Below are 21,727 nucleotides of genomic sequence, written 5' to 3' on the forward strand. Positions count from 1 at the left end.
ATCATCATTTATAATGTGAAACAATTGTTATAGCGCAAGTCATAAATTACGCTGTCTTTAACAGCCGGTCCTGCCGAATCAGACTTCAATCTAAGCTCACTAACTCTGAACTCACCTCTTCTCTGATTTACGCTATGTTTAAAATCAACTCCCAATATGATTTTTTTCGCTCAACTTATTTGATACTAGAAAAAAAGAGTTGATTAAATTGCAACTCCAAACTCCAAAGTGAGAAACTTTTCTGCATCTTCTGAAATCACAGTTCTTTGAATAAGAATGTTCTGTACTTTGTTTGCCATGCTCAGTTTAAGATGTGCCCTAGTCTTTCTTATCAACTTTATACTTTATGATAAACTTCAGACTTACGTCAATTATGATTCTTTGCAAAAGCTGATTTCCCAGGCGCTTCTGCTTTTTGCAAATTTTTTGGAAATAAAGGCCTGGAATATTGGAAATAGATTTATTGGAAATTTTCCGGATAAATAACGTCGCCTAAGCGTAGAGACAAAAGCTGGAAACAGAACCCTTTGCTATTTTCAAAATATGAGACACATGTCAAATTTGTAACTTTTTGAAAGCAGCAGAGGGCGTCAGATTAGACAGACTCGAAGCTGTGGAAAGAAGGTCAAGGAAATACACAAGAACTGGAAATGCTTGAAGAGATAAACTGGTCATGAATTAACTAATATAGTCAAGAAAACAAAGGAATCGAAAAGTGAAGAAGGCAGAAAATACTAACAAGTAGCGGCTTGCACATCTAAAGCTGAATCTGGTAAAGAGTTATGTGTCTTGGTGAAGTAGACCTTCTTGAAACAGTTTCGAGACGAAGGTAGGCTACTTAGGAATAAAATCTTTTACTTTAAGAACACACATATAATGGTCGTTAAGACAATATAATCAAGTATAAGCTTGATGATCTTTACAGGTTCAATTTGTAATAACTATTGCTTTCAAAATAAGAGAAAAACGATAGATAGGACGATGGATAGAAACGATGGCAGGTATGCAGGCATTTGCATGGTAATTGGCAAAAGAACCGAGGGCAGAGAGTCGTTCGTGACAAAAATTGGTCAGCTGATAATATTTTCGTTTTCTTTATCAAGTTTGCTGCCTGGTTTGCTGCCTGGTTTGCTGCCTGGTTTGCTGCCTGGTTTGCTGCCTGGTTTGCTGCCTGGTTTGCTGCCTGGTTTGCTGCCTGGTTTGCTGCCTGGTTTGCTGCCTGGTTTGCTGCCTGGTTTGCTGCCTGGTTTGCTGCCTGGTTTGCTGCCTGGTTTGCTGCCTGGTTTGCTGCCTGGTTTGCTGCCTGGTTTGCTGCCTGGTTTGCTGCCTGGTTTGCTGCCTGGTTTGCTGCCTGGAATACCTTTCTGCGCTTTCAACAATATACCTTATTGACAGCTATGTTATTTCGTGACACAAAGCAGACATGAGTTCACCGAGCCAGGAAACGAACTAGTTCACCTCTTGAGTACAACAAAGTTGCTTTGAGGATTTTACAGAACAGGACAATATTAGTATTTGAATGCCTGTTCTGTTTCTGGTGAAACGTGTAGTTTTAATATATTGTATGGTGTTAATAAATTTGTAATTTTATTTGTTACTAAACAGTTTCCAAAGGTAGTTTTTGGCCACCGAGAAGCTGTCCTTATCGAGAGTGTCCTGATCCTTCCGCTCAACAGTGGCGTAGCGTCCGGGTATTCAAGGTATTCAGTGAATACCCTGAGATTTCTCAGAAAAATATTAATACGACGTATAATTGTAGTAAGTAAAAAATGTTTTGGGGCTATTGATTCTGGTTGAAATCGTTACCTCCGATATTCTACATTTTGTACAAGTACAAAATATCACCAAATTCATAGAAACAATAACGCTGCGAAGCATAGAGAAGCTGGGAGATCTTTGAAGTTAATTTTGAAGATTGAGCTACTTCATGTTGTATGGAGATCGGTCATGAATACGCAGTGAATACCCTAGACGGTACTTTAACCAATCAAAATGCTCCTTTCCATGAATAATATTTGCCGTTAATCAGCTAAAACAATGGTTCTGTACGCTGAGAAATATGCAGCGTACAGCCTCAAAGTTGGTTCAAAATAGTCTCGTTATGAGATCGATAAAAACAGTTAATGGACGTCGGAGCGGAGCGGTTGGAGTGATGGAGCTGCATCGATAACAGTAAACATGACTTAATTAAAAAAACTATTGCAATGTCTGTATTACTGTTTCATAATCATTCTCTCATTTGACCCCTAATCTTAAATTACCAACAGCAAAGTTGAAAGGAAAGGTAGGCTGCTACATAATACTACATTGACTCAGATCTGTTCCCTCTTGAAATGCCAATTTGTTATTGCTTGCCAATCAGGGATGTTTCTGTTTGTATTATGTGATAGAATTAAAGTAAATGCAGATAGGCCTGGATAATATCCTTAAAGTTGCCTGGTGATTCAGTTATCTTGTTGGCCTATTTTGTTTGCATTATTCGAGCGCATTTATTTGCATTATTGTGCAGTCTCATCTCATTACCTTCGATTCTTTCAAATATGAACTTGTATTGAAAATATCACGATTAGGCCATGAAGAAAAAGTCTATACTGCATACCACAAAATCATTTATAACTCATGTAACGCCCTATGTGAATAATTTTGAAACTTTCGAAAGCCCTTATGTATTGAGGTATTAAGAGTAGGTGTTTACAGTTACTTCCTCTTTACATCAGTGCAAATGTTAGACGATTCAACAACAACTATTGGGACATATTTCGACCAGTAAAATTTTACTGGCTTTCAATGATATGTTTTGATTTGAATTACTTTTGATGAAATGGTTTAGTGGTAATTTGATGCAATGTATGAGTTCGAAGAGTATATTTGCGTTGGGTTCTTCAGCAAAGTATCGTTTTCATCATAGCAAGATAAAATAGTAATGCCCTGACAGTGCAGTACTTGCCAACCGAACCAAAAAGAAAATTAGATAAAATGTCAATAGCTAATCCTTTTAATTATCCTATTATCCCCCTATTTTCATCAAGCCCCATCAAGCCACACCCTGCCCCACCCTTTTGTTTAATAGAGAATACCCAGTCGAAAAAGTCACGCTACGCCACTGCCGCTCAATGCTACCAAACTTCATGATTTCTTCACCTGGAATTACAGAGCTGTCCACTCTTCTCATTCCAAGTGAATGTTGGGTCACGGCTGTGACTCGAACTTTGGGTCTTTTGTCCACACTGTGCATTTATTTGTATACCTATAGCTACGTTCCTAAAATTTTTCTTTGTGTTGTGCTGTGTATGTGTGAAATACAAAGAAATGTGTTCATCTGTTTCATTGACTACAGCAAGGCGTTTGATAATGTTCGTCATGATGACATGTTTGAGGAACTCCAAAAGTTGGATATGCATGGAAAAGATCTTCAATTGCTGCAGAATCTCTACTGGAATCAATCTGCTTGCATTAGAGTCGATGGTGAATGCAGTAACTACACAGATATTGCGACAGGAGTTAGACAAGGATGTGTGTTGTCCCCAAAACTTTTCAACTATTACGCTTAAAAGATCTTGAGAGAGATTAATAACAAGAATGGTCTGAGGGTAGGTGAAAGCAATATCACTAACATAAGATATGCAGATGACACAGTTTTGTTAGCCGAATCTGCCAGTGATCTACAAAAGCTTCTCGATGTTGTCGTAAAAGAGAGTGAGAAAAAAGGTCTGACTATAAACTGTAAGAAAACAGAATTTTTAGTCGTTTCAAAGAAAAGGGAACGTCCTTTGCTCACGCTGAGAGTAAAGGATCGCTGAAAGTTAAACAAGTCTAGTCTTTTAGCTATCTAGGCAGTCTAATAACCGAAGATGCTAGATGTGTTACAGAGATCAAACGAAGGGTAGCTTTAGCAAAATTTGCTCTTCAAAAATTGGATAACATTTTGAGACACTGCAAGATGAGTATGTCAGCGAGATTGCGTTTGCTAAACTGTTATGTCTATCCTGTCCTGGACTATGGGACTGAGACTTGGACATTAACAGCAGATTTGAAGCCTCGAAAGCTATGAGATGTGGTTCTTAACGAAGATGAAGAGAATACCGTGGTCAGAGAAGGTGAGCAACGAAGAAGTTCTGTGTATACGCTATTCTCGTCAGAGAGAGGTGCTGTGTATACGCTATTCTCGTCAGCAAAACACAACTTGATAACGAACTGAATTTTTGTCAATATGGTCTTCTGTTCTTCTTTCTTGTTTGTTTTGATTTTAGTGTTAAATGTTACCGAAACCCAGAGAGTACACATCAGTTAGCTGAACTTCGTAGCTCCACCTGAAATATTGTTCAAGTTGATTCTAATTGAAAGTCCACATGTGTACTGCGATCAAAAGAACTCCCTTGTCAAAAAAGGTTACAAAATCCATGCCTCATCCTGATGACAGGCTAAAAAGGCTGCACTTTGGCTGGTAAGAAAGAGGCAACTAAACTAACAATGCAAGCAGCTTCCTGCTGTTGTTGCAGCTACCGATTTGTCACTACTTTTCAACCGCTCAAATCAAATAAAAACTGAAAAGGGCTTTGATGGGATTATCGCTGCGCTGTTCAGTCTTTTAAAATTTAATTTCTTGTATAAACAACATCAAAAGTTAGCATCTGGGGAAAGCAAATTTTGATTTACAGAGAAATTGGTCACAATAACAATGTAGAATTAAACTATCGAACGTTTAATAAGACTTCGATATCGAACGTCAGAATTTCTTCAACCAACATTGCTTGCAGAGATTGAAACAAATATGCGATGAGTTAATCATGCTAATGGAGTGGGCTTGGAAAGTCGCATGACCAAAATGACATTTGCCAGATGAAACAGTGAATCTCAATCTCTAAAGCCACAGATATAGTTTACATGCTGCGAAAAATCCTTGCCTTTGTTTTCATGCATAAACACGATTAAGAATGGTTGTATTTCTCATCGATTTTGCTCCAGGGATAAAATCTTATAGTTTGCATTTTCAAAGCACTGCAGGTGCACGTCTGTGGGTGTAAAATGATTAGCAAAACTAGATCATCACCCGCAGCCTTTGATTTCTTGTCTATTCATTTCCGATGATCCGTCCTGCATGAGTCAAATTCCACATTTCCACAAAATGGGAGTTTAGATGAGATCGACGAAGCTTTTTTATCAGCCTCCCTTTGTATTTTAGCTCATCAATATAAGACCCAAGCTATCTGCAAAGAAAACTCTGGCGTTTTGGCTGTCTTTGGACTTCTATCGGGGAAAGCAAAATGGTCATATTACTTAACTGGCCTGTCGTTAAGTGCTCGATGCCGTATCGGGCAGAGCTGTGCAGGCTTTTGGTCGCAACTTAGAACAGCCCTGTTTTATACACCAAAAGCGTGTTCTATTATTGACATTATCAATGTACTCGCATTGAATCTTCCTGCATTGAATAACAACGTCATTACGTTGACATTGTGGGTTGTGTTCAACTTTGTTATAATTGTTGTTGATGTTGTAAAATGTACTGGCATCATTGTTTTATCCCACTGTCAACGGCTGGACCTTTTTTCCAAATGTCAGAATCATTACCTGCTCCAAGATATGACAGCTATTTAGAATCACAGAGAGGAAAAGCTTGATAAAGCAGAAAATCAGTCTCGGTGAAGATTATGAAATATCAAAAAAAATTTGAAGTATAGAATGGTGGAGATTTCGTCTGCAGCTACATCAGACTACCTAGGAAAATGTGGGATAAACTGCTAAAGCAGGGGTGGGAAACATACGGCCCGCGGGCCAAATCCGGCCCGTCAGCAATTTTTTAGTGGCTCTCTGACTTTCAAAATTGAATATTCAAAGAATAAAATGTTTTATGAAAATGATAGCTTGCTGTCAAATATTTTCAATCAACATGAAATATTGAATTGAAGGAGAATTGCTCCATTGCTAGTATAGGACAGAACTTTGCCCTTCATAGCCTGACCCACTCTTCCAAGGTACAAAATATTGTAAACTTGGTCCCCATGTTGAAATGGTTGCCTGTCCTGGGCTGAAGGGGAAAAAATGCTACATGTAGCAAAAAAGTCCTGTAAAAGCAAGGATAGAGACAAGGTTACTTTATCTCAGAGAGAGAGGAGCTCCTGCTCAATTGAAGGACGATTACGTCAAAGGGCCAGTTAAACAATGTATTGATTTTGTGTATTTTATAAAAGAAAGGATGTAACAACAATTATTGTTGATATGATTTAAGTACACGTGTGATCACATTTTTCCCAAAGGCTGAGATCTTTTATTTCAGGTTCGGGGGAAGGTCAACAACGTTTTGAAACTCTGACTGGAGTTTTAAGAATGTTTATAGGGAAGCCGTAAACATTTTTATCTTCGATTTGTAAGCAAAACAGACCGTCATGTCATCTTTTAAATATATTTCGTAGATGTTGAAAATGTTTAAACACCTTTTAACAGGTATATCATCAACGTGAAAATAAAGCTGATTCTAATATTTCTTTCTTAAAGCGTTAACAGAGTAGATTTATTATGTGTGGCAGCAAGATCTTTGCCACCAGGCCCATGCATGTGGTTCTGCTTACTTCCTTGTTTTTCGGTTGTTTCGATTGGTAGCGACTCGTTGACCTACGGATTCACCGGGTTCAACGGGTTCGTATTCAGTGACTCTGCGAAGTGAAGCAAACGGTTTCTTCAAAACGAGGCTGTCAGTGAAAAGTTTTATTTCAAGTTGTGGTGATGAGAAGCAATGTTTCCAAAAACTAGCACGGAGACTAATAAAAGTGATGTTGCTTGCACAAATAGCGAATTAGAAATCAAGCAAGCTGATTCTTCTAAGAGGGAAGCAAGTTCGACCAAACATGATTCTAAAGCAGAAATTGGCCGATCAAGCAATGATAATGGCTTGCTCACTGGTATCTTTTGCAGTTGCCTGAAACCAATTTGCGGGATTTTTGCAAGGAAAGAAAAAATAAAGAAGGATTCTTGGATAATACCTTTTAACGCCTTGACAGAAATCCGTTTGATAGGGTCAGGAGCCCAGGGTGCAGTGTTCCTCGGTCATTACAAAAACGAAGAGGTTGCAATCAAGAAAGTAAAAAATGAGAGAGACACTGATATCAGGCATTTGAAACATCTCGACCACAAAAATATCGTCAAATTTAGGTAAAGTTGAACTTTTCAAGATTTGCAATGGCATCCTAAAATCTTTCCGAAGACATAGAAAGTTGAAAGTGAATTTTTATCACTTTCAACAACAGAATAGGCTACCTATATGACGCAAGGCTACCAACTGCCTCTAATGTAGAACCACTGAAGAAAGAAAACAAACTAGTGTAGATAGAAAGAGTTCATTTTCTCTCTTGGACTACAGTGGTAATTTTTCTTTAGGCTCGCTGCACTGATTGTTCAACTATACCGGTCTTATGCTTGTGTTTTTCTGATTGGCCTATTTTGATCCACAACTGGGTATATATTTTTCATCATGTTCTTTTGGACCCTTATTCTGACGCTTTATGCTCTGAGGAGTGTCAGACGAAAAAGCTTTTAGTATGTTATATAATGTTTGCTTTTTTCAAAGCCATTTTTAATATATATGCTTCTGTGTGTCAGAAAATTTTGAGTTTCAAATTTGACTGACAACTCCATTTGATTTTGGTCATCCTGTGACTTTTTATAAAGTATATATATTATTTAACAGTTTCATGATGACTTAATTAAATTGAGTTGTCTGTTAGATAAAGCTCTAAAATATTCAAACATTGGTCCTGTTCAAGTGACAGGACATTAAACAGTGCAATGACTCTTGCCATTCTTCTGAAATAATTTCCAAAAACATATTTTTGGATGGCTTTGTCCTGACAGAAATTTTAGAGATATCCTCCACTGAATCCCACAATACCTTGTATTTGTCAAAGAAAACTCTTAGGACAACTTTTTTTAATTTTGCACAAATGTTTGATTTCTTTAGAGGAATTTGCAAGCAATCATTCACATTTTGCTTGATAATGGAATACTGTCCATATGGCCAGCTCTTTGAAGTTCTCAAAGGTGGAAAAGACATAACCCCTGCACTATTGGTTGATTGGTCAAGGCAGATTGCAGATGGAATGCACTACCTACATTTGCATAAAATCATCCACAGAGATCTAAAATCACCAAAGTGAGTAAAATCCTGAATCTGACGAAATTTATACGATTGACTATTTTTTCTCAATCATTTAATCAGCTTTCTTAAGGAGAAAGGTATTGAAAGCATGTGGCTGACTTTTTCAAAGGCCTTGCTTACTTTTACTGCCAATCACTTTATGTTGCGACTATTGATAGGTCTTTGAAAACTATAAAGTAGCACAATTTTCAATGAAGCGTTTTCTTTAACCCAATTTATTGCGTACTATGCTAGAAATGGCTGGGGCTTTGAACAAGTCTCTTTTATAATGTGTATGCTAAGCATAACATAGCCAAAGGTAGATCCAGAGTGAATTCCTTGGTGCAAAGAACTCAGTCAGTTTTCCAACATAAAACTAAAAACAGTGTTATCTGAAAGTAATATTTAAGCTTAAAAAGTGAAACCTAGAAATTTTAAGTTTTATCGCAGTCTCTTCAAAATCCTAAAATTGCCAGTTTGATATAATTGATTCACCCTTGTTGTCCTTTCTTCTCTGTCATGATTTAGAATCAATTTCCCAGATGCTGTTGAGGACAACAGACCACTAGCTCTGATAAAAAAGCAAGTTGATACTAGAACTTGGAAATAAATGATTTGTGTCTGGGAAGTGGGTAAAATAAGGCAATGGAATTTTGTTTGGAACATGGACGGAGATCAGTCAGAACAGCATCTGGAACTCAGAAATGATACCATACAATTGCCAGTAGTTGATTGGCCACATTTTTTTTGTTCTGGTTTGGGATTGCATAACATTGAATTTAAAATGATGACTACAGATGTTTTATATTTGCGACCCTTGCAAAAGAATTGAGATAAAAAACAGGAAATAGTGTTCATTTTCCAGAAGCATTTACTTCCTTAGTTTAACTTGCAGTCTTTGATGGCGGCGAGACTTATGCTCAGACAGAACACAATGTTTTGATGAATTGGCTGGTGTCTACAGAGCAAAAACAACAAATTGCAAAGAAAACAAAAGGGAAATTTTTTTGCTGTGGCATGCAAGAGAAACAAAAAAATATTGAGAAGGGGAAGGGGTTGCAAAAAATTTTTAGAAGCACTTTTTTCAGGATTTGGTGAGTTGATAGTACCCCCCCCCCCTTCATGGTACCAAAATGCATAAATATATATAATAAAGTTGTCTCAGATACAGTTATAAACCATCAATATCATTATCTGAAAGACTCCAGCCTTTGCCTGGAACTCAGTAAGGTTTTTTGCTAGATCTGCCCCTGGTAGCACCTGTAGCAGAATATATTTTGAAAAAAATTCAGACATTAATGTCATTGTCATTATTGCGGGAAGTGCATTAGTATGGAGAAATGCACCATTTTGCTATCTGTGGCATATTGAGTATGTGTGTTATTTTGTGGCTAATTCTTGGTTTGCTGACATCAACTTCAGTCCAAGTATGTCAGTCATTGTCTGCTTCAACACCTTTTCCCCTCTATGTAACATGTTAGAGCCAGTTTTTCTTGTCTGCCTTTACCCACTGTGTGCCCAAGGAAAAGATGTTTTCTCTTTCTGATCCATTCAATGAAGCTTCTTGCTCTTCCCAGTTTTCTTAGTTCCTCTTTTTTTGACATGATCTGTCCAAGACATTCTGAACATATTTCTGAGGAACAATAGTTTATTGCTTCCTGCCTCGTGTGAGTTTCAATTGTCCTACACCCACTGCCATATGTAAGGATGGAATTCACAAACATGGTATTAAAGTGCTCTCAGTTTGGTATGCCAATAGACATTTTCTGGTCTTAAAGTATTTTCCCATTTTTAGGAATGTATCTTCTGCCATTCTTATTGTTCTTTTAATTTCCCAATCACATTTTCCGTCATCTGCTTCAATACTCCCTAAATCATTTAAGTTGAACATCTTCTTGCAATTTACTGTGAAACTTTACTTTGTGCTTTCTTCTACTCCTTCGTCAATAGTTCTTTGCTCGCTTCAACTTTTTTATGTGTTTCTAGCGTCCCTTCGTTTCCTGTGTATACGGCCAATTTTGTAATTCAGAACAGTAAACACTTCAAGGCATATTGGACATAAAACACCCTTTCTTTCGGATCTGCGTTTTCTGCGCGCATTTAAGAAAAAATTCTCAACAGACGCAAAGTATAGGAACAAACGATACATCAACAAATGTAATGACCATGACAGTGTGACAAATACTGACGTAATCAACCTATATAATTATCAACAATCTTGACTAACTTTTCAATTTCATTTTCAGCATTTTGATATCTTATAATGATATTATAAAGATATCTGATTTTGGAACATGCAAAGAGTTGTCAGAAAAAAGTGCAAAAATGACGTTTACTGGTACTGTTGCTTGGATGTCACCTGAAATGATTCGAAATGAGCCATGTTCAGAAAAAGTTGATATTTGGTGAGTCAATGGATCTCTCCTTTTTGATTTAGTTAATTCCCATTGCTAAGATTAATGCTATAAAGATTAATGTGATTTAATCATGTGTATCGTTATGTATTATATCATTGGGATTATGTCTCAACGATTTTGTGAGTGTGTGATAACATCTCATAATCTCGTTTCTAATATTTTATCACAAATATCACATGTTAATTGCCTGTCTGTGAAAATCTTATTGTTAAAGAAACTTAAGCGACAGATTTTTGTTTTCATGATAGCAATCGTATTTTAGGTCTTATGGTATTGTAGTTTGGGAGCTGTTAACAGGAGAAATGCCATACAAGGTATGGAGATTTTAGAAATGAAATGCTTATTGAAAATACATTTGATTTTTCCGTAATGTTTTGGTGTCAACACAGTATAAAGCATTGAAGTGATGGGTGTAGAAAAGGGTCATTGGAGTGATTGGAAAAAGGAGTGATGGCGGACTATTTTAATTCTGATGGCAACTATTTACCGGCCTTCGGACATTTCTGAATGCCTGCATAAAGATTTCAATTACGTTATTCAATTCATTGATGACAAAGACCTCTGGGGAGTTTCAGGAGATGATAGTCCTTGGGGACATGGATGTAAACTGTCTTGCTCCTGGAGACTATCAAGTTTACAATCGGTCTTCGAAATATATGGTTTGAAAAAAATAATTAATTGATGTGCTCTTGACAAAGGTTGCGTTTACACGGAGCTGCCAAAATATGTCGTCGGCCAAAAATTTGGCCTGCTTCTGAAGTGACATACGCAGTGTGTCAAATAGGCACCTGCTATAGCATCATGAACAACATCGAAAAAGCAAATTGATTAGAGCGGTATTTGTGGACCGAAGCTTTTGAAACCGTAAGTTAGGCAATGTTGCTAGATAAACTTCTATTATATGGAGTTCAAGACAAGGAATTAGAGTGGTTTAAGGATTACCTTATCTTCCTAAAAGCAAGAATAGCCCAGAACAATAATTTTTCCAAAGAGCACGCATTTCCGACAGGAGTATCACAGGGATCAAATTTGGATCCTTTATTGCTCTTAATACTGTCAATGATGTTGTGGGCAAAATTGAGTATTCGAGCTTTTTGAAGTATGTTGACGATACAGGCTTGTATGTTGCAGACAAGGACATCCAGTTCATTCAAGCCAAATTTTCAAAGGATATGGATCGGTTAGCAGACTGGCTAAAGAGCATTGAACGGTCCTAAATTTCAGGAAAAATATTCAGATCCGGTATCGTGTAAACGCAGCCTAGTTTGAGCCTTTTTTCCGAGACCACTGTTTTTTGCTGAATGGAAAAGGGGGGTCAGGGGGCTACACATCCGGAAAATTTTTGCAAACCACGCCCTTCAAATTGCCAGAAACTGTTACCCAACCGAAATTTTATTTTTGAAACAAAACCAAAAGCCTAGCTTAGAACTTTACATTTACCCTATCTAGGTTTGGTTGTTCCTAAATATAGACGCTTCTTTATAATCACCCAAAACCATTCTTGCTGCTCTGCTTTTTCTGGAAACCTTTCTCTTTTACTTTTGCGTTGAGCTAAGTAAGGGTGGCTTGTGAAGAGTCAAAGCTTTCAAATTTATCCATATTTTGCGAAAACGTGCAAAAACTTTTTAGTTGTGCCTGGTGCCAATGAAACCTTCTCGGTTGCCTTTAACGTGTCTCAACCAGCTATCTATACGACTTGTAAAAAGCTTGCTGAACCTAAATTCGAATTTCTGCTGTTTTCAAAAAGCTTCTGATAGGCTACGACTTTTAGCAAAATAAAGATCGTATCTTGATCATACCACAGCTGCTACGTTTCATCATTCTATGATACTGCCACGATTCACATACTGTGACAAAGAACAGTGGAAAAACACCAATACCCAATTGAGATCAAATCAGAAGCTTATCTGTCTAAACAAAGAAACATGTGAATAGTTGCAGAATCATTTTATGTTGCAGGACCACGAAAAACAGACGAAACAATGAGCATGCACTATTACTCCCAAAGATCAATTCCATTTTCCATTCAACTATTTTTACTCTTCATTTCAAGCTGGCTTATATTTTGTGTTTTGACCAGCACTTTTTCAACCAATATAGAAGCAAATAGAGTTTATGTCATGCAATGGTTGAATATTCAGGAATTCTTTTTTAGGGTGTTGACTATTCAGCTATCATCTGGGGAGTTGGGAACAACAGTTTGCGACTGCCAATACCCCAAAGCTGCCCCGAAGGATATAAACTTTTGCTGAATCTTTGTTGGTAGGTAATCCTCAGCATTACCAGGCAGTCTGTTGATCAGCTTAAAATCGTTATCTAGCTGCTGATCGGCGAAGGTGATGTAATCATAAGAGAACACACTATCTCATATCTTTATTCCCTAATACACTCCTCTCACGAAAGTACCCGGACAGTTCGAAGATCGATTGCGCTTTCAGAAAAAAATAGGCTTGCAATAGCAACTTTTTAACTTAGTGAATTCTTGAATTTAATTAGTGGACTTAGAAATCAATTATTTTGTATCGGTCGCTTTTTCGACGAGTAATTAGATTAAAGGCCAAAAGATTTCAAGAAAAAATTCGAGGAAATTGATAAAATTGTTTTCATGAAAACTGATTTTCAAATTTGTAAAAAAAAGTTCTCTAACAACAGATTCGCAACTTAATTCGAAACTGTCCGGATACTTTCGTAAGGAGAGTGTATATTATACAAAGCGAGTCTTTCACAACAGGATACCTGAGAGATTCTAACCTGGGTCAGTTCAAAGAACCCTTGTTAGCAAGTTTTTGTTTTTATGTACAATTTGTGCCTCTGTTCTTTGCACTTTTTTGGCGTTTCCCCTTATTTTTCTGCTTATGGATGCAAAATATAGTACAAAGTATTCTCTGTCAGTATCATTCACAAGGCATGAGTTCACCAGGCGACTGATAATTTCTCCAATTTTATCAGGCATTCAAAGCCAAAGAATCGCCCGTCATTTCGACAAGTGTTGATGCACATAGAAATTGCTGCTACTGATGTGTTGCGACTTCCTTTGGACAACTACATGAATAGACAGGTGCAGTTGTTTGTTTTTTCTTGTACACTTACATTCAAAAAGTATTGGAACAAATTCAAAAAAGAACTATGGCGTTGCGCTATAACGGAACCGTGTTCAGATATGAGCAGCCTTTTTTCAAATAATTTAGGCCTGTGTTAAAAGTTGAAACAAATCAATTCAACTGTTGAATCATATCTATAAAAGCATTGGATTCTTACAATTTTCTTATAAATAATAGCGAAATCTGCAATAGAGTTGTATGGCCTAAAAACGGCAAACTCACACAGCCTTGGCAATTTTTTGGAGATGGCCAAACAAACTCGATTTTTTAGATTCACATTTGCATAACAAAAAAAAATTACAAAGAAAATTCCAAAATCAAACTATTAAGTCTTAAATAAAGTTTGTTGAGTCAACCAAAATGTTACAAATTCATTAAATTATTGAACTTACTCAAGCTACTTTCAAAGCTGCCTAAGACTAAAGAGAAAGCCACAGTACTTGTTGGCGACGATTAATTTTTGCTTTAAGAGAGCATTTTTTCTTATATAGCTGGAAAATTTGTATTTCTTATGATTTTCTTAGACACGTTTTTGCTTATGTACCTAAATTTAGCTTCTTTTTACACGACAAATATAATATCTGGTGAGGATTCAGACTTCGCTGTTCTTTCAGAAAGGACCTTTCGTTTCTCGGCATCGTAAAATTCTTCGGTCTGCTAATCCTTTGTGAAATTTTTACTCTTCTTGCAAGGAAAGACTGATTACACACCACAAAAGCTGCACTCATTGAGCAGCCAACAAGTGATACGGAATCCTTATGTGTTATTTTCGCAGAAATCAATTTTCTCGTAACTCAGTTCTTGATTTTTAAGAACTCCCATGCTTATGTCTCAAGGCCTATAGAAATTTGTGGTTGACGTTTTGTAAGTTGTTTGGCGTTTTATAAGAGGCATCGAAACATCAACAATTTACTTATTTGCCTATGAAGTGCTCGATTTTTGCAGTTATGTTTTGGTGACACCAAAACGCTGCGCAGCAACTTGCCTGCAACTCATACCTCGTAATTGCATAGATATGTGGCTTTAACATTGATTGACCAGGCAGAAAATGTGAATTTCTTATCCAATTATTAGCACCCATTACTCAAGTCACTTGTTACTGTACAAAACTTGACACAAAAAATGAGAGGTACACGTCGTACGAAATTGCCTAGATATCAATTGTAGGTAACTGTATGGAAATAAAAAGGTGGAACACCATTTATGTTAATGAGTGCTTTTCTGCTATCTGCTGTACCTAACCAGGAGAGGTCAATTGATACTGGCTCTTTCATTCTATAGGTAAACTGGAGACGAGAGGTTGATACCTATTTTGATCAACTGAAGCACCAAGGAACCCAGTTCTCTGCTATTGAAGAAGAACTTATCCGAAAAAGGAAGGAGCAATTGAAGTAAGTTTTTTTTGCAAACCTTTGACGTTACAGTGCTAAAAATTTCTTATTCTAAGATAGTTTTTGTTACTCGAAGATCTTGATATTTATCGCTAGACTAAATTCAATGAATCAAGAATAAAAGTATTTTGCCAAATGAAAATTTTTTTTTGATACTCTAGTATTAAAGTTAAAGCTGATATTGTTTGAGATGCAAATATGACTTTCATATATGCTAACTATATTTAACTTATTTCAGGCATGCTAGAGAAGTCAGACTTTTGTATGAAGAACGATTGACAAAAACAAATAATCTTTATAAGGAACTCACGGACTGTATTCACCAACTGCAAACAAGAGAGCAAGATTTACTCAAGTAGGTTTCACAATTTCTGGTCTGATTTTTGTAAGCAATTATTTTAAAGAGCAATTACCGAAGTAAAATTTACATAGTAACATTTATCTGCCGTTGAACCCTTAACATGTATTCTTTATTTTTATCAAAGCATATTATACTAAAAGTTACATTAGATGCATAAGAAGCTCCCAGAAATGGCTCAAGGTTTAAGTTTTCCAAACTCTTATGCACCGATCAGAGTCGAAAACTTCCTTAACGTCTTCACCAACATAGAGAAAAGAATATACGAGTAGTAAAATGTGCTCTTTGTTTAACTAATTTTTTCCTTAAAATTGTCGTAGTTCTGAGTAGAATAATTGCCTCGATCTTCCTAATAATGGCCATTACGCTGTTATGGCAAGATTTTTACATGTTTTGATTTTTGTGTGACTGCCGTGAAAAGCGCCACGTTCTACTAAGAGAAAATAAATCAGCAACTCGGGTCATTGAATCCATATTTTCCTTATTCACAAATTTATATAATTTCGATTTTTCTACACTTAGCTTCTTGATATATTTCTTTCAAAAACTTGAATAAGATGAATAGGAAAATGCTTGATTAAACTGCTTTTCCACTGTGATGGCCTTGCAGGTACTAACGCATTTTGTGAACGATAGCAAGGGAGGGAAAATCAAATTGAAGTATGAGTAAAAACAATTTTGAAATTGTTAGAATATAACTATTGAATTACTCATTTGAAGAAAATGAAGAAGAAATTGAATTACTTATCCGTATAAGAAGGACAGATTGAATTGAATAAAGCCGTTTTACTTTAGATGAAAAAAGTTTTTAGATGAAAAAGGGAAAGGTTGTGCACTGCACTGAGGCACCTTTCTTCTTACATTCGTCTTAAGTTTGCGTAAACGTTTCTAACACAATATTTGGTTTTCTCTGTCTAAAAGTCAAACTATTAACGGAATCGGTTTAAACTATATATTATCCGAATCACAAGAACTTTGTGATTTCAACCATATCAAAATAATTAACAAATGTCGTAAAATGATATTGCTTATTTTATTGTTTAAATTGCCACCTTCAAAAGCTATTTTGTACCCTTGCTTTTAATATAACAAAATCTGACTTATATCAGCAGAAAGCGCAGATCCTTAGCTACCAAAGTCTGTCTCAGATTTTTCAAATTCCACCTTCCTTTGAAACTATGCCCTGTTAAAAATTGGTAACCAATTTTTCTACACTCTCGCAGTTATATTTGGCTATAAAAGACGGACCAGAGCAAATACAAAAATTCTGAGACACGCTTTGCTTACCCGACGTCTGTCAGGGCCGTGTGCAAATTTTGAGCCATTTGATTGGTTCCTTGGGTACAAAATAGCTTTTTCGAATCTGTATATAGAGGAATTTTGAGTCCGGAGAAAACGGGATTTCACTGATCACGCTTGCAAGGTACACTCGTAAATCACAATGTAATTCGAGTCAAGTCATTTGAAGCTTTAAGATCAATAAGCCTGTTTAAATAAACACGGCCGTACATGGGATACATGGATGTGCCAGGCGAAATTGTAAATGAAACATGCGACCACAACCGCAAAGCAACGATACACTTATTTTTTTATAAGAAACTGGCTATAAGAGACCAGTACTGGACAGTCAGAAAAAATTAAGAAACTTCAGTACTCGAAGCAAAAAAATTAAGAAACTATTAAATCGTGATAAAACTGAGAACAACGAAATTTTGCAAAATCCAAGAACATGATTGCCCTGATGGCCTAGAAATAAAGACACAAGGGATAAAAATATACTCCCCACGTCTAAATACAGCGTCAAAACGAAAGCGAATCTCTTGACATGAAAAAAAGGTCAGGAACGTTTCTTAACATCATTCATGACATCATAATTAAGAAACTCTTAAGGAACAGTCGGTATTGAAATTTCCAGAACATTAAGAAACTGGAGTACTCAACATCGACTTTGTGCCATAAAAGCTATAAAAAATATGAGTGTAATTGGCTTAACAGGTCAAGCAATTTTCAGACCTCAACTAAAAGTTTTGATAAAGAAATTATGGAAACCTTCGTTCACATGGGATTTTTTCCATTTTCAAAATTGCTGTTAGTTTCAAACATGGTATCATTGTGTGCCTTGGAAGTTCGGCTACTAGAACGTGAAAATATCGAAAACTAGATGTTTTTATTCAAAAAACGTTTACCATAACCTAAAGAGTATGAAATGACAGATGACGACCAAAATATAGTGTAGATGTCAAAAGAAAGAAAGAGAGATAAACCATCTCCTATAGTTTAATTGTTTTTGCATTGCCCAGCAAAATATGAAACATTTACTGTTGGTAATTTGTATTCCTTTCTTTTCCTAAGACGTGAACGAACACCTACTTTCAAGAACAAGGCTAAACGATGCTGTTGTGGCACAAACAGCCATGGAAAGAAAACTGGAAAGTGCCACCGCTCATCTGCAAAACAAGGGTAACATATTTTTCTTGGTTTTTCCTATTTCACTCCAAAACTTAGCCAAATTGAAATAACTTATCATTTTGAATCCTTTGCACTTAATTTTACTTTGATTTTAAAAAAATAAACGCGAGCTTAAATTTATTCTGGTAGTGGGAAGAAATTTCAAGTGAAAAAGTATACAACAAATGAAGAGCCAAAAACAAAGACAAAGTTACAAGAAAGGATTTATGCCGACAGATCATTTAACCTCACAAGTAAAGCGATGAATGCAGGGGACACTCTACCAAGGGGGAGAAGTCAGTCATATTCGGAAGACAGAAGGGCCCCGATATTTGCTGACATCCAGCCACTCATAGAGAGTAAATGTTCTGAACAACATGCTTCAGATGATAATCTATCTGAAAATAACGATTTAACTGCAGAAAAGCCAGTTGTTGAACGGTCAGCATTTCAAAATGCTATAAATGAAGGGCGTTATTTCTTAGGGGAAAGCCTAGGAAGAACCTCTCTTGAACTCAATGGCTCATACGCTAATAGTGATCATGTAGATAATGTGAATCATGATCAGCTAGACTGGGACGATGAGTTCAAACTGGCAAGTTCATAGCGTTTGACAGTCGCAGCTATACAGATGCTAATAGGTTATTGCAATGTTTACTTCTCTTTGTAACGAGAATATATGTGAGATAATGAGACACTGTCGAGGGGGTGCAATGTGCTTCAACTTTAAGTCTGTGTCTTCTATATATTGACTGGTTTTAAACAGATTTATTTGTTTTTTCACCTCCCTTTAATCGAGATATGAAATGAACTGGAGTGCTTTTTGGCAAAGCTGATGGTTGGAGTAATTCAAAAATATCATTACCAGTATAACTGGAAATCTGTTACCACACAGTCGTTAACTTTGAATTACAAAAAGAAACAATTTATTTATAGTAGTTACTTTATAGTAGTTACTTAAATTTTACTATCTAAATGAAAAGTATATGTGAACCTATTCATAGGTCAAAATATATTTATATACAGTAGAGAAGATGAATTTATAAATAAAAAAAACAACGAAGGTTAACAAGATTCTCGAAGAGCTCTGTAAGGAAAGAAGTTTCCTTTTATTGATGCCAGTAACCTTAACATTCAAACACATTTGAATCACAGTGGCCTGCACTTGAATCACATTGGGGATGGTAAGCTTGCTTTGAATATTATATCTGCGGTACGGGATTGACCTCCAGCCTGTATTAGCAATGAATCGAATGAGAACTTTGATGGACAAAACGAAAAATTACAAAAAAAAACATTGCAGCCTAACATAATAGTTACTAATGATATATTAGATAACTCTGATGATGAGAATGAGGATGTAGATGCCAGTTTGATTCTAAAAAATGTGCGACTATCTAATAAATACAATTTACTAATTGCACACCTGAATATTACTTCGATCAGAAATAAATTAGAAGCACTGAAATGTTTGATTTCTAAAAATATCGATATCTTGATAATAGCAGAGACGAAAATAGACGAAGCTTTCCCTACTAATCAATTCCGTATTGATGGGTATATGCCACCCCTAAAAGCAGATAGAAATCGACATGGGGGAGGTCTTCTGGTATATATAAAAGAGGGTGTTGCAGCGAAATATCAACAAATGGTTTAACTTCCCAAGAAATGGAAATTAAAGTCGTTGAAATAAATCTTCACAGAGTAAAATGGCTTCCTATAGGTATCTACCGTCCTCCGTCTCAATCAGAGAGATTTTCTTCGAAGAAATCAGCAAAAGCATGGAGCATTATTTCACCAATTATTAAAATTTTCTAGTAGTTGGGGATTTTAACCTTGGCGAGGAAAATTCAAATTTGCAAGACTTCATGAACAGCTGTAATTTATAAAATGTCATTAAGAAACCTACATGTTTTAAATCCGATAGTCCAACTTGCATTGACTTGATACTTAGTGATACCACAAGACTTAAAAATACTACAACAATTGAAACTGGGCTGTCGGACTTCCACGTTATGATAGCTACCGCTTTGAAAGGAAGCTTTCTTAAAAGAGGCCCTAGAATTATAACGTACCGGGATTATAATAGATAAGCATGTTCCGTGCAAGAAGAAATATGTTCGAGCAAATGACGGCCCTTTTATGACCAAAGAACTTAGAAAAGCAAAATGAAGCGTACTAGACTAAAGAATAGGTTTAACAAAAGTAAGACTAATGAGAACTGGACTGCTTTTAAAAAACAAAGAAACTTTTGTTTCGAACTGCTCCGTCAAAAAAAAGATCATATTATAATCGACTAGACCCAAAAGTTGTTAGCGACAGCCAAATGTTTTGGAGAACAGTAAAGCCCCTTTTCTCGAACAAGATTGAAGGAAGTGCTAGGATTACTCTTCTCGAAAACGATGTTGTTGAATCAGACGATACTAGGGTTGCGGAAATCTTGAATGAACATTTTGTTGATATTACCAAAATGTTAGGTGTAGCTTGTGAAGAGGACTCCACAAATCTGGATATTTCTTCGCAAGATACAAACGACTGTTCAACGTTTCCAGTGCCACCCTAGTATTGCTAAGATTAGGGCTACAGTGAATAGCTCTCAAAGTTTCTCATTTCACCAAATCACAGTCCAAGGAATGTCCAACCAATTAATAAAATTAGATCCTAAAAAGGCGTCGCCACAAGAAGCCATTCCAGCAAAAATACTTCGAGCAAATACAGATCTGTTTTGATTACCACTAACTGAAATTTCAACAACCTTGTAGTTGACTGTGCTTTCCCAGATGATCTAAAACTTGCTGACATTTTTTCGCTTTACAAGAAAGATGATAACATAAGAAAGCAAAATTATAGGCCTATAAGCCTACTTCCAGCTATTTCATTATTTGAGCGCATTATGTATAATCAGCTTTTTGATTACATTGCCACCTTCTTCTCTCCGCTTTTGGGTGGTTTTCGAAAAGGGTATAACACGCAGCACGTTTTGTTAATCTTTTTACAAACATGTAAAGCAAGTCTTGACAATAAGGAACTAACTGAAAAAATCCTGATGGACCTTTCAAAAGCATTCGATGGCATGAATCACGATCTTTTTATCGCAAAACTAGCTGCTTATGGTCTCAGCTGGGATGCTCTCAAACTAATTAAAAGCTATTTATCAAAGAGGAAACAAAGAGTCAAAATAAACAGCTCATATAGTAGTTGGAGAGATATTACGATAGGGGTACCGCAAGGATCAGTTCTAGGGCCTCTTTTATTCAATATCTTCATAAATGACATGTTCTTCTTTGTTAATAATACTAACATTTGTAACTATGCTGGCGACAACTATCTATGCTTGCAATTCAGATTATAATTAATAGATTAGAAATAGACAGTGCTGTACTTGCAAAATGGTTTTCAGAGAATTACATGAAACTTAACGAAGACAAATGTCACCTTATGATATCTGGTAACAAATGTAAAGACTCAGTTGTCCCTATTGGTAACTCCATAATTAAAGATAGTGAAAAAGCTTTTGGGAGTTACTTTTGATAAAAATTAAGTTTCACAAAACATGTCGAAGATTTATGCAAAAAGGCAAATCAAAAATTGCACGCACTTGCTCGCCTCTCTAATTATACGGACCCTGTCAAATTAAAATTGCTGGTGGGTGCATTCATTAACTCGCAGTTCAATTACTGTCCCCTTGTATGGATGTTCCATGACAGGACGATCAATTCTAAGGTAAACAAAATTGCTGAGCTATTATAGTCTGCGTAATGTAAATCATTGGCAACTGCCGAAAGTAAGGACGATAATATATGGTACATAAAATCTTCAGTATAGAGGCTGCCTTTTGTCGTCTTCACTTCCAAGTTTTTTGAAAAACTGTGGCACAATTCAGG

The 21,727-nt window shown here is 36.2% G+C and overlaps 1 protein-coding gene across 1 annotated transcript; it reads left to right on the forward strand.

Moving 5' to 3' along the window:
- The first annotated feature begins 6,671 nt into the window (after positions 1 to 6,671).
- LOC135681447 (mitogen-activated protein kinase kinase kinase 13) lies at positions 6,672 to 21,697 on the forward strand. Its single transcript, XM_065195929.2, has 10 exons — positions 6,672 to 7,146; positions 7,952 to 8,143; positions 10,375 to 10,533; positions 10,808 to 10,859; positions 12,701 to 12,807; positions 13,495 to 13,603; positions 14,928 to 15,037; positions 15,276 to 15,392; positions 17,748 to 17,855; positions 17,994 to 21,697. Exons 1-10 carry the CDS (start codon positions 6,731 to 6,733, stop codon positions 18,448 to 18,450), a joined length of 1,827 nt encoding a protein of 608 aa, XP_065052001.2. The 5' UTR covers positions 6,672 to 6,730; the 3' UTR covers positions 18,451 to 21,697.
- The last annotated feature ends 30 nt before the right edge of the window (positions 21,698 to 21,727 follow it).

This window comes from Rhopilema esculentum, chromosome 12 (genome assembly GCF_057945365.1).
Source record: "Rhopilema esculentum isolate cy_ngs chromosome 12, ASM5794536v1, whole genome shotgun sequence".
In the NCBI taxonomy this organism is placed as follows: Eukaryota; Metazoa; Cnidaria; class Scyphozoa; order Rhizostomeae; family Rhizostomatidae; genus Rhopilema; species Rhopilema esculentum.